Source organism: Bidens hawaiensis, unplaced genomic scaffold (assembly GCF_021521415.1).
Source record: "Bidens hawaiensis isolate Kalapana, Puna unplaced genomic scaffold, B.hawaiensis_p1.1 tig00010984_1, whole genome shotgun sequence".
Classification (NCBI taxonomy): Eukaryota; Viridiplantae; Streptophyta; class Magnoliopsida; order Asterales; family Asteraceae; genus Bidens; species Bidens hawaiensis.
The window spans coordinates 103,978-117,684 of NW_027491849.1; the positions used below are offsets into that span (position 1 = coordinate 103,978).

Consider the following 13,707-nt stretch of genomic DNA (forward strand, 5'->3'; position numbering starts at 1 on the left):
ATAAAACACACTCCAAACCACAATTAACCTTAAACCGACAACAAATGGCAACCAATGATGACGTTGTTATGGTGATCGAAACAACAAGATGCCCCGATGTTTGGGTTCATTACGATTTGTGTCTCATGACCGACTCACATGAGTTGGCACGTTGCAAATATTGCTCGAAGTTTCTTAAAGCAGCGTCCAACTCGACATTACGAAAACATACGAATAAGTATTGTCGAGAGAAAAGAAGAATGGAAGCTAAAAAAACGGAAGTGGGAGAGTCGTCCGGCTCTACAACCCAAAAATAAGTATTCCCGGGTTAAAACGACGGACTTTGTTTGTTATGTTTTAGTTGTTATGTTTAGTATCGTTTATGTTTTAATAATGTTTGTAATAGTTATTTTTTAGAAAAGGGGTTTGCTAAAGGAGTAGTATTGTAGTTTGTTTTTGAGTTTGGTAGTGAAACAAGTAATGGAAACAACTTATATATAGGTTTGGCCCAAAAACCGGTTCCAACGGCTATATTACCGTTGGAACCGGTTCCAACGGCTAATTGGTGTCTAAAAAAACCGGTTCCAACGGGTATATTACCGTTGGAACCGGTTCCAACGGCTAGTTTGACTTTTGTTTGACCCTTCAAAAAAACCCGTCGGAACCGGTTATTCCGGGTACGAACCAAACCGGTTCCAATTAATAACCGGGTAGGAACCGGTTTGGGACCGGTACTGACATATAAATATTAGAACCGGGTACGATTTTCGGGTACAAAAATACCAAAACCGGGTATTGTTCCAACCGGGTTGGAACTGGAACCGGTTCCGGTTCGGTTCCACCGGTTAGGTTCCGGAACCGGTTTTTTTGTGCACGTCTACACACATGTATGATTACTAGCATGGATAAATGAAGAACAAAATATTTACATTTTCTATTTATTAAAACATTGCATGTGTGTTATGAGGACTTGGGTTGATTATGATTATCCTGAAAAAGTTATGCTTGTAAGAACAAGTTATGAAGCATTATAAATTCGTTTCTTATTTCATCATAAGTTTTGAGTTCAAAAGAACATAGAGGGCTAGGAGTGGATAATCTTCGATCGATTAATAGGAGAGGTTGTGCCAATATAGCTTTTCATTTCAACGTTTGAATGGGAGAAGTGTTGTCTGAATAGCTTTTCAAATTTTCCTTTGTAATGGAGCTTTATATCTTGTTGTAATAAGTTCTAGCTTCTTACTAGTTCATATTTTATAACACTCTCGACTTTCAAAAAAATTCTAGAGAGAATTACAATTTGTCTTTGTGGGTGGGACCATCTCAAACTTTAAAAAAATGGTTAAGTCTGTGTGATCACTTGAATACCTCAACTGCTTTATTTTATGTTAGATTGACTTAACGTGGTCTCACCCACAAACCACCGATTAGAATTCTCTCGGTATATTTCCTCCAGTTTTTTAAAAAATATATAAATAAATCTAATCTTTATGTCAACTCGGGTAGTGGAAGATCCGAGGAAAAGGGGAACCCATTGACAACTGCACGAACTCTATCGTGTGCCAAAGTCTTACCTATGATGATGTTTTTTTACTTCAACTCCTTCTCTCTCATCAAAACATAGATTCATTCCCAAACACAACATATTCATGTTTTCTTTCCTCGGACTCTTCCTTTGATCTCAATCTTAAACTCCCATGTTTGTGTTTCTTCTTTCTGGGTTTTCAAAATCTTCATAAACCCTAAATTTTGATTTGATGATCCCATATTTTTATCCCATCAAACCCTAATTCAGATTCGGTTGAATTAATGTAGTTTTGATACCAACAAATTCATTGATATAATTAATATATTTTTTGTGTGCTTATTGGATCATAATAAGATGAGGGGAAGAGGGGAGAAAGATGAACTTATGTTCAAAGATTCATCAATCGGATTAATGAGGCTGCTGTTTGTCTTGATTCTTTTCGTGATCGGAATAATAATCGGGTTGGTTTCGAGTTCACATATAGATAGGTATTTCACTTCACAACCGAATAACTTGTACATGAATTATGTGACTGCTGCACCTGCTCCAACTTACACAATTTCAAAAACCCTGAAAACCGGTAGTTATGATCAGAATTGTAGTAATGCTTCAACCGTTTGCAAGAATGATGACTGTTTGACTATGGATGGGTTTAGAATGCCCAAGAATTTGACGCATAAAATGACCGACAACGAGCTGTTTTGGAGGGCTTCATTGGTGCCCGATAAACCCGAGTACCCGTTTGAACGAGTGCCTAAGGTTGCCTTTATGTTCATGACAAGAGGGCCTCTTCCGTTTATGCCGTTGTGGGAGCGGTTTTTTCGGGGTCAGGATGAGAATAAATATTCGATTTATGTGCATACGAATCCTGGGGTTCATTTGAATAATTCAAAGTCTTCGGTTTTTTACAATCGACAGATTCCAAGTCAGGTATGGATCTGTTGTTTGTTGGATGATGTTTATGCTTATTGTTATATGTTTGATCTCTGTGATTTGTGTATATGCTTGATCTCTTTGATTTGTGTATATGTATGATCACTTTGATTTGTGTATATATCATTGATTTTGCGTATTGACAAATATGTATGCAAAATGGTTGCTAGATTATAGGAATTAGCTCATGATCTGTCTTTTGTTGTAAAGATAATAATGGACAAATTGGTAAAATTTTAGCTTGGGAATATGTCAAAAGGGTGATATTACATTTTATTTTAGATAGCAGTTAATGTTCGGGCCATGTTGGGTCGATTCGCGTGTGTTGGGGGTAACGTGGTAGTTTTGTACGGATCAAAACGGGCCGGGCTGAAAACTATATGCTCAAACTTTTAGCTTGTTAATAATAATTATTAGTATGCATAAATGGTTACAAAGTTTATGTTATGTTTGTAATAATCCATACTAGTGAATATAATGATCTAGGAGGCTCTACACTAAACATAAACTTTGACCGACTTTTGACCCATTTGATCATGTTATATTTTTTTGTTTGGCAAAATATGTTTAACTGTGTTAAACAAGTCAGACACAACAAGACACGACACAACACGACACCACACCACACCACACCACATGGTTAATACGGGCACCAAACACGACTGTGGGCTGTTTAACTAAACGTGTCTTTTACTTGAACATGAAAAGGACATGTTTAATAAACAGATAGCACAACATGACCCGTTTAACACAGTAAAAATAATACGTTTAGTAACACGAATGACACGGCACAACTCGATCAACCCGTCTTAAAAGCTAATTGAAACAATAATACAGTGTTCTATTGTTTTACTTTTAGGATTTAATAATATATGTCATGTTCATATATTCAGTTATTAATACATTTAACTATTAAAATATTTTATGTAGTTTCAACAAGCAGGTTATAAATGTGTCATATATCTGTTAACCCCATTTGACACATTAGTTAAACATGTTTAATCGTGTCATAGATGGGTAAGGCAGATTGAACCCATTCAGACACATTTTCAATCGTGTCAACTCGTTTATGACCGAACCTGTTTAACTCAAACCCAAACTAGCTTAACTTCATGTCAATTTATGTCATGTTGAAGAGTCGTGTTAAATTGCCAGCCATAAAATGAAGTAAAATACAACTCAAGTAGACTCATTCATAAGTAAACACACGACTGTCTCTGATTTATATTTATTTTTTTCTTATTTTCTTCCTTTATAACAGTTTTTATATTTTTTTAGGATGTGAAATGGGGGACCGTCACGCTTGTAGATGCGGAGAGACGACTTCTAGGAAACGCATTGCTAGATTTTTCTAACGAGCGATTTATTCTTCTATCAGAAAGTTGTATTCCGATATACAATTTTCCAACTATTTATAAATATCTAATTGGTTCGACCTACAGCTTCCTTGACTCGTATGATGAGGCGTCACGTTACGGGCGGGGCCGCTACAGTCGCCGAATGAAACCTGATATCAAGCTTCGTGATTGGAGGAAAGGTTCTCAATGGTTTGAGATTCATCGCACACTTGCCATTAAAATTGTCTCGGATACAAGGTACTAATATCTTGTATACTCAAATTATATTGGTGATGGAAAAGGCCGAGGTGGCAAAATTATCCAGTAAAGGGTTAGGTAATGGGTTTCGGTTGAAGTGGGCCCGCCAAAACGGGTCAGGATGGGCTGACCTGAATTACTTTGTGTCCAAAAAGTTAATGTTTATGAACAATTGATGTCAAGTAAGATACATTTAGGGCTTATACATCGAAAATACGCCTTAATGATGTTTGACCTAGTTTACTATTAACTATTTTTTTTAACCCTTTTGACCTGGTAGAAGTCAAACATCATCCAGGTCTAGAATAATTTCAGTATTAAGTTCACTATTATGGTTTATACGCTCAAAATACACCCAAGTGATTTTTTTTAACTTTTTAATTTTTAACTTTAAAAAACCCTTTTGACCTATCAGAAATCAAAAATCATTTTGGTCTAGATTTATATCATTATTAAGTTTACTGTTACGGCTTATACACTAAAAATACGCCTAAGTGATTTTTGACCCGTTAGAAGTCAAACATCATTTGGGTCTAGATTTATATCATTATTAAATCGACTATTAGGCTTATACACTCAATATCCGCCTTATTTTAAACTATTTTTAACCCTTTTGACCCGTTAGAAGTCAAACATCATACGGATCTATTTTTATATCATTATTAAACTTACTATTAGAGCTTATATATGAAAAATACGCTTAAATGATTTTTGACCTGTTTTATATATTAAGCCTTTTGACCCGTTAAAACTCAAAACAGCATCTGGTCTATAAATGGCACAATTACGCAGTTTGTCCCTGACGTTTCCCATTGGGTACTAAGATTTAAAAGTCACAGTTATGCGTACTAAGGTTTTAATTTTGTAACAATGTTAGGTACTAACTTTAACTTCCGTTGAATGCTAACAGAAATGATAGGCATGTGCAAAAAAGCTGAGGGCATTATTATTATTACACCTCACTCAAATTGCCATACTAATCAGAATATGAAATTGCCGTAGTATCATAGTTATCAAATGCGATAGGCGCACTTAAGGCGCATATGCCTCTCCGAGGGCCTAGGCGCTAGGCGCAAAAAAGAGCGCGGGCCTAAAAAAAAGCGCACTTAAATAAAAAAAAATCACAAACAAAATTTGCAATGGCAAATATCACTTTATTCAAATACCAAAATATTTCAAAAGCATAATCCTCAACATAAAGTAACAAAATCATGTGAAAACCCAAAATATCCAAAAGCATAATCCTCGATGTTTGAGTCCATTCAAGAGGTGCTTAACACCATCAGTTTGTGCATATTATTTCAACTTCACAAAGAAATTAATCAAAATCATACAAAAGAGTAAATGAAAATGAAAATGGGAAAATCATTTTATGATTACATTCATGATTACTTTTTCTTTTTTCTTTTTTTTTTTGTTTTTGCAAATACGATTATCAATAAGATATGTAAAGGCCTGCGTTAACCAGTTAACAATTAAAAACTTCAAAAATATGACATCACTCAAACTTAACATATTCTAATTATTCTATTCAAAATCATCATTTCTTATTCTTATTTCCACCACATAACTTTAACAAGCAGGTTCATAATTCAAGTTTATAACTTTAACAAGCAGGTTAAACAAAGCATCTTTATCATGCTTCTGTAAATCGTGCTCTTGCTTTGTTTTGTGATATGGATAACCAATGGTCGTTCGTGATAAAGAGAGAAGAGAGAGATTAGAGTTAATTTTGTTAATCTAATGAATTTTAGGTAAGTTATTTAAGACATAAATAAAATAAAATCAAGATAAAAAGAGAGTAAAAAAAAAGGAAACTGCCGACTTTCGTCCAAAAATAGCGCCTTCAATCATGTTGGGCGTGTGACCACCGATTTCGCCTAAAAAATCGCCTAGGCGCTAAAGCGCAACGCTTTTAATAACTATGCGTGGTATATATATTTACGATTGATATGTCATTCAACTTAAATGAGGACGTATTATTGTAAAGTAAGATTGGTTTTTATACATTTGTCTTTTAAATACGATACTTCTTTTTGTATCGTATGCTGTATCGATTGCCGGTAACGTAGTGGTATCAGACAAACATACCTGATATTGACTGAACAGCACTGTCCCATTATCGTTATTATCGGAAACGATACTTTTATAGTTTTTGATCATTTAAAACACATTTTTTATGGTTCATACTTACATCAGACAATGCTTCTTTGATGAAATCATTGAAAATAAACATTTTTTTTTATCAAAAACAATAGCGAGTATGGGTACCTTAACCTTAACCCGCTGAGTTGTGTTCAGAATAATGTATTATTTTCGCCTCGTAAACTATACTGATTGCCTCTGGCAACGAATCAACCATAACCGATATCGTTCGAACAATGTCGATACCGGTATTATTGGAACTAGTGCCACATTTATTTTTATGGTTTTCGATCAAAGTAGCATATTTTATTTTTTTAGATATAATGCTCTACAAAATTCCAAATATACTTATTTTTGTAAAGTTTAGATATAAATTTTACTAATTTAGAATAGATGTCTAAATTAGTTTTTTCTTATTTCTTAAAAAAAAAAAGCAAATTAAATTACTATTTACCTAAGGTATTTTCACTACAAAATGAAAAGCCCGAATATATTTTATTTAAAAAGGGTTTTGAATAGAAAACAAATATATGTTTGACTTTTAAAGCTAAAACATCATTATTTTAACTCTCATGACATCCTTTCGTTTCTGTTTTGAAATCTTATGTCAAAACACATATTAGATTATTATATACACACATTTTCTTCCACCCATTGTATGGAATTGTATGGCAATTTCTTGTTCTGATTAGTATGACAAGTTTAGTGAGAATGTGTAATGACAATAGTGCCCTTAACTTTTTTGTACATGCCTATCAATTCTGCTAACATTTAACGGAAGTTAAAACTAGTACCTAACCATAGTTATTAAAAGCGTTCGCCACTACGCCTAGGCGCTATTTTTAGGCGAGGCGAAGATTTAGCGGTTCTAAATAGGAAAGGCGCAATTCTAGGGGCAATTTCTGTTTTTTTTATTTTTTTAAATCTTTTATGATTTCTTTTGATTATTCACTAAGGGGCTGTTTGGCAAATACTGAATCATTAAGTGCTGAACCAGTAAGAGGTCTGAATGATTAAGAGGCTCTGAGTCAATAAGTGCTGAACCAGTAAGTGTTGTTTGGTTGGACCTCTGAATGACTGTGCAGAATGACTATTTTACACCTCAATATTTTTTTATGCTGAATGAACTACCAGAATACTTTTTCTTTTTTTCATTGAAACCCAATATATACACTAGTGTATACATATAAATGATGACAATGTATATAAAGTTTCAAAAATACACAAATTCAGAGTAACACAAATATAAAGGTTTAAAAATGAACATAATATACAATAACTAAACCAGAGTCTTCATTCTTCCAACCCGAACGATTCTTCATACTTGTGTAATACCCAATCTTTAAAAGACTTGATCATCTCGGCACTCGCATATCAAAACTTTACCTATAGTCACCTCGTTTGTCTGCATGACTCGAACACTTTCATAAATTACCTACACATTATCACCACGAAAGATTAGCCATATCTAAGTGAGGACTCATAATTATATTTAATCATATGATTAATTAACAGAATATGTGTGTGTATATATTTGCACTCAGCACCACAATGCAGTCCCGAATCATAACTCCAAAAGTGGATCAAAGACAATCACGAAACGACTTTGAGTGTCAAAGTCTTTCACCGTACGACTCCAAACTCTTATAAATGGTCACATTAGTCATGATAACTCTATTTTATGTAACATGTTATCCACACAAACACTCACGCTACTTAACATAGCAACACGGAATGTAATAAGCAACAATGATAAATCACATAGTATAATTCTAAACATAACCTACTAATATCAACAATCATTGTTAGAGTCACTCACCTAAGCCCGTAGGAGCTTTATAACATGATCATCCACTTGACCCGCTACTCCAAGCTTTGAAGCGCCCAGCTTGATAACATGTCAACTTTCAATACTAGAACACACAAGACGGATATTCAAATCACCCAACCATTAGTATTCTTTTTTTATAGTTCATTTACTCATTTCAAGTTTCTTTATAAAAAAAATATATAGCATGGCATAATTTAATCTTATATAAAATCCCAATTTTAGTGTTGCACGTTCTGTGCAGCACCTGTTCCTATTGGATTTTGACACCCTTACGACCTGAATTACTTCAACATGATCAAAGGTAAAACATAGTACACTCAGAAAGCTTTCTAACCATATATAATACACATTTATCCAAGATACGGTTGATTTTATATAAATTCCAGAAAAACAGGTCAGCAGTGTAATTTTTGGCCATCAGCTTTGCTGAAATATCTGTATAGCTACAGAAGTCTGCCATTTTACCCCACTTAAAAATCCAAATCAGCTTTTCATATCTGAAAATGAAATGTAGTAAACTGAAAGGGCTTTTTAACCATATAAGCTACGCACTTATTAGAGTTTTCTGCGATTTTATACAAAATTTTAAAGACACCAGTAACGAGATTAGCTGCGCATCAACTTTGTTTTTCTTTTCAAGTTCGATTCAAAACTCAGTTTTACGCCCTTTCTAGTGACATCAATATCCAGAGTCCAATTTACACTCAATAGACTTCATTAAAACAAAACCACAATTCAATTGGGGATTAACACCTTTATGATTCAAGGCACCACACCAACAATTAATGAATCATCACACCAACAATTAACAATACAATTTGGTTCATAATTCCTCATAACAACATTATATTAGTTATTCTAAGCATAAAGTTCAAACCCCCCCAATTACATTCGAACATCATTTTAACTTAAATCCCAGTTTCAAAAATGATAAACATGATTTGAACATAATTTAATCCTATGCTCATAACCAAGCAACAATCAGCAAGATTTCAAGGTTTTATTCCCTTATTTCACTTCAAAATTACTTCTATCATTACATCCAAGAATTAGGGTTTAAGGAAAAACTCACACCTTGTGTTCTACTAGCAACAAACGATTTCATAGCTTTAGAAGTTATCTTAAGTTGACCATGCATCCATTCTAACTTGATTAAACTGAATCGATTGAATCAAACAATAAAATAAATGGATTAAACAGAAATCAATTACACAGAAATCAGAATCGATTAAATCTTAATCAATTGAGGATGGAATAGAAATTGATTGAATCAGAAATAGATATTGAACCTGGTTAGCTAAATCGACGGAGCAAAAAAGAGATGTGGTGTCGGGTCCGGCAACGGTGGTGGTCGATGGTGCGAAGGTGTAGAGAGCTGACGAAGATGGTGGTGAAGTAGAGAGCTGATGAAGATGGTGGTGAAGAAGAAGAGTGTTGTGTATGTTAGGGTATAATGGGCATATGTGTGTCTGAATGGTTCAGCCATTTTTTGAAGCTGAATGGTTCAGAGCTCAACTGAACTATTAACATGCTTTATTTGAATGAACCAAACACTCCTATGTCTGACCGCTTCAGATATCTATGTCTGAATGGTTCCATTAAGTGCCAAACAAACAGCCCCTAACAGAGTCATAAGAATTACCTAAAAAAGGGGGATTTACTTAATTTAATTCAATCTGTTAATATAATCATCGACTATATTCTGGATGACTAGTCTTGATGATGAATGGAACTTTGTTATTGTTTAATAATTAATTTTAATTTGCTTTGCTGAATTCTCATTTCATTTTATGATTTATGTTTTGTTTTCTTTTATGTGATTGAAACTTTAAAACTATATATTAAAGGTGGACCTTTTGATTATTATTTTTTCTAGATTTGGCAATTACAAATCTGATTTTGTTTAGGTTAGGTTGTAGAGCATAATTAGTAATCCAGTTTAACCTAAAATGTGTAGAAAATGACTTCAGCTAGTTGGTGACTGCCCAATGTATGCTAAGATGCTATTAAACTTTAGTTTGCTTTTGGTATCGTATAACTTTTGGTGTTGGAACTATGTTATTCAAGTTTTGAAATACATAATAAAATTTTAATTTTTTTTTTCATTGTGCGCTTTTTTTTCTCGGGCCTTCGCTTTTTTTGCACCTTGCGCCTAGGCCCCAGGCAAGTCCTATGCGCCTTGAGTGCGCCTAGCGCATTTGATAACTATGTACCTAACATTGTTACAAAATTAACATCTTAGTGCTCATACCGGTGACTTAAACCTTAGTACTCAATTTTGTTACTTTAGGGAAATGTTAGGGACTAACTGCGTAATTGTGTTATATACTCATATATCAATATTAAATTTTCTATTAGGGCTTTTCAGTTAAACGCTCAAGTGATTTTCACCCGTTTTATTTTTAATCCTTTTGACTCACTAGAAGTCAAACAACATCCTTGTCAACTCATTGTTATTAAACGGGCTGAAACTTTCACATATGCAGAACAAAAGATACAATCACTTATTCTCATAATTAAAACACAAATTTATGATGGCAGGTACTATAAAATCTTCAAATGGTACTGCCTACCTTCTTGCTACCCAGACGAGCATTACCTACCAACATTCGTGCACATGTTTCATGGCGCTCTTAACGCTAATCGGACAATAACATATGTTGACTGGTCATTGGGGGGCCCACACCCCGCAAGTTTCAAGGCCGAGGATATTACGGAGAACTTGATACAACATATTAGAAACAATGGGACCACTTGTTCCTATAATAAAGAGAGAACTTCCATTTGTTTCTTGTTTGCTCGAAAGTTTAGCCCGAACGCGTTAGGCCCATTACTTCATCTCCCATCGTCACTACTCGGATTTTGAGATTACCGGGTTTTGTGGCTTATTTGTTGTAGATGTTGATGTTTAGAGTACTTGGTATAATTTGATCTATTACAGAAATTGTACCATCAATTTTGGGATGGGTTTACATCAACAAATATATAATAAATTTTAATTTATTGGAATTATTTCATTTTGTAGTGTATAAATGGGAAAAGTGATTGTAGTACTTATATAATGTCATTTTTCTTCAACTATAGATTCTTTAGTATATTGCATTATTTGAAAATTTTTAAGTCATTGTACCATGGTCACCAGATTTTTAAGCACCAAAGTGGCATGAATTATGATGTGGTGATGGTTTTATATTAAAGAGTATACATCTTGATATATAAAACATTTTGTATTGTTTCTAGTAGATTTAGATTCTCAAATAATACATGGGATTCAAAAGCCTATATCAGACTTTCAATCTCTATCTTTGTATATTTTCTATAGGGAGTTGGTTCACCTTTTATTAAATAAATATAATCTCGTTATTCTTGGAAAATAAACTAGTACATAATCCATAATACATAGCAAGATATAATACAAGTTTATATAAACAAGATGATTCAAACTCTTGTCTTGACAAAACTTCCAACAATTTCTTCGACTTCGTTCTTGACTAGAAAACGAGCAAACTATATAATGAAGGTTTGTGATTGAGATTTAGAGAATTTGTGTTCAACATTAAACAAGTTTTAGAGTCTCCTCTTAAAAAACCCATATGCCTCCTAAGGTACGATAGCATAAGCAGTATCAACTGTCAGAGATGGGACATACGCTCAGGGACCGGATAAGATAATGTTCTTGATTTTGCTGGAAAAGAAATGAAAGACGGTGGGAAAAAATTGTAAGAATTCATATCTCCAGAGGGTTACTTGACTCTCTTTTCTATGTAAGTTCTCTCATTTTCGCGTCTCTCTTTGGATTTGTGAGCTTCTTCGTGAATCTTCTCTCGTAAGTCACCTAAGACTGGCAGTCTGCACCCAAATCCTTTTTCCCATTCTCAGGATTCCATCATCACCTTTTAACAATCGGTCAATGATACCCTTATTCCTTCGTCTTCAAATTTGTTTTTTAAGAGCAAACTTTTGAGCATTCTTTAGTTGGTTTATTAGGTCCATTTAAAGTTCTAGCCTCATAGCATGTACTCTTTTAGGCTTTTTACATTCTTTTCTTATCAAGGTGGCATCTACAACATTAGCATGTCTTGCATTTGTGATAAATGATTTTACAATCATAATCATTAAGGACTTCCATCTAGGGTTGTAAACAAACCAAACGTCAAGCGAATGTTCGTTAATCGTTCGGCGGGAAGTTCGCTTATGTTCGTTCGTTTAATAAATGAACGGATATGAACAAGAAATTTTGTCAATTAGTTAAACAAACGAACATGAGCAGAGCCCACTTTGGTTCAATTATGTTCGTGAATGTTCGGTGATGTGTTCACAAACGTTCGTTCATGTGCATTTGTATATGTTCTTGAATGTTTTTTTGTGCATTTATTTATTTTATCTAAACATTTTATATTCTTTAATTTTTATTACCTCTAACATAACATAAGAAATCATATTCTCACATCATTATGCATTGTTCACATTTCCTTTCTCATCATTCACATTTATGAATGCATTGATCTCAATCTCTAGGCTCCGCCGACTTTGTATGTGTTGTAACGTCTCGGATTTTTCGTATTTTGATCCGTTATGTTTACCGAACTTGGGGATGTAATTCGGATCTTTCGTGTTAATAAAATATAGCATTTGTTAGTATTTAACTTGGTTTAATTCATTTAATATCTTCATGTTATTTAAACTCGTCAAACAACCCTTAGAAACCCTTAAAATCGTTTATTTTGGCTTAAAAACGCGTAATATAGAAGTATATGGGCTAATCTTGTAATAAAATGAAAAATCTGACCACTCTACCCATTGCGTATCGCGACGGGATTCCTTACAAGTTGGTCGCGTAGCACTAACAACCAGCAGATCAGCAAAAAACTTCGTTTATTTGCTAAATCTTCCTAATTTAGGTATAATTAACGAATATTAAGCCTCAAGAATAGTTATATGGTCCTGTTATATGTCCATATTCATTACCTTATTATTAAAAACAAATTTGTTAGTTAATAAGCTTGATTTCGTCATCAGTTGATTATCTTGTTTCCTAAACGAGTTTATTTACTAAATAAACAAATCCTAACATTTATTGTATAAACTTAACTATTAAAAAAACCCTAATGTCTCTACAAACCTCTGCCTCTATCGAATTTATCATCATCATTGGTGCTCATTGAAGAATTGTTCAAGAACACTGGTGTTTAACTTTCAAAGTCCAAGTTTCGTGCTAGTTTCAATTCTCCCATTTCCTCTTTGATTACGGGTAAGTTGTCTAACAAAAAGTCTGTATTTTATCATGAATAACAAAATCCCTCCATCAATTTCAAGAATTAAAGGGATTTTAATGATCAATTGCTTACCGACTCGTTTAGGGTTCTTAAGGGTAAAAAATCGGTATTTTCTCAATTTCACCATCTTCTGGACAAAAGTAGCTTTTTCTCCAGAAGATTTTGTGTTTGCCTTTAAATTTTACATATAATGGAGTCGGACCCAACTTTTCAGTTCTGATCCGACTCAGTTCGTTTAAAACACTCGTTTAAACTGTTTTGGTCATATCTCATGATCCGTTTGGTGTTTTTTCTTGATTTCAGCAGATATTGGTTTATTTTTATTAATATTATCTCTTGTAATTTAATAGGATTTATAGCTTCATTTTGATCAATGGTGTTAATTTATTTTATATGTTACCTCTAGCTCGCCTATTCGTT

The 13,707-nt window shown here is 33.7% G+C and overlaps 1 protein-coding gene across 1 annotated transcript; it reads left to right on the forward strand.

Moving 5' to 3' along the window:
- Positions 1 to 1,851: 1,851 nt before the first annotated feature.
- LOC143536890 (glycosyltransferase BC10-like) lies at positions 1,852 to 11,156 on the forward strand. The gene is made up of 3 exons (XM_077030779.1): positions 1,852 to 2,437; positions 3,719 to 4,035; positions 10,553 to 11,156. Exons 1-3 carry the CDS (start codon positions 1,862 to 1,864, stop codon positions 10,875 to 10,877), a joined length of 1,218 nt encoding a protein of 405 aa, XP_076886894.1. The 5' UTR covers positions 1,852 to 1,861; the 3' UTR covers positions 10,878 to 11,156.
- Positions 11,157 to 13,707: the final 2,551 nt, after the last annotated feature.

Excerpts from the sequence above, each read along its gene's own strand:
- LOC143536890 (XM_077030779.1), top strand. The coding sequence starts at position 1,862 with ATGAGGGGAAGAGGGGAGAAAGATGAACTTATGTTCAAAGATTCATCA. Across the intron at positions 2,438-3,718 it reads ATCGACAGATTCCAAGTCAG|GATGTGAAATGGGGGACCGT; the intron begins GTATGGATCTGT and ends ATATTTTTTTAG. Across the intron at positions 4,036-10,552 it reads AAAATTGTCTCGGATACAAG|GTACTATAAAATCTTCAAAT; the intron begins GTACTAATATCT and ends TTATGATGGCAG.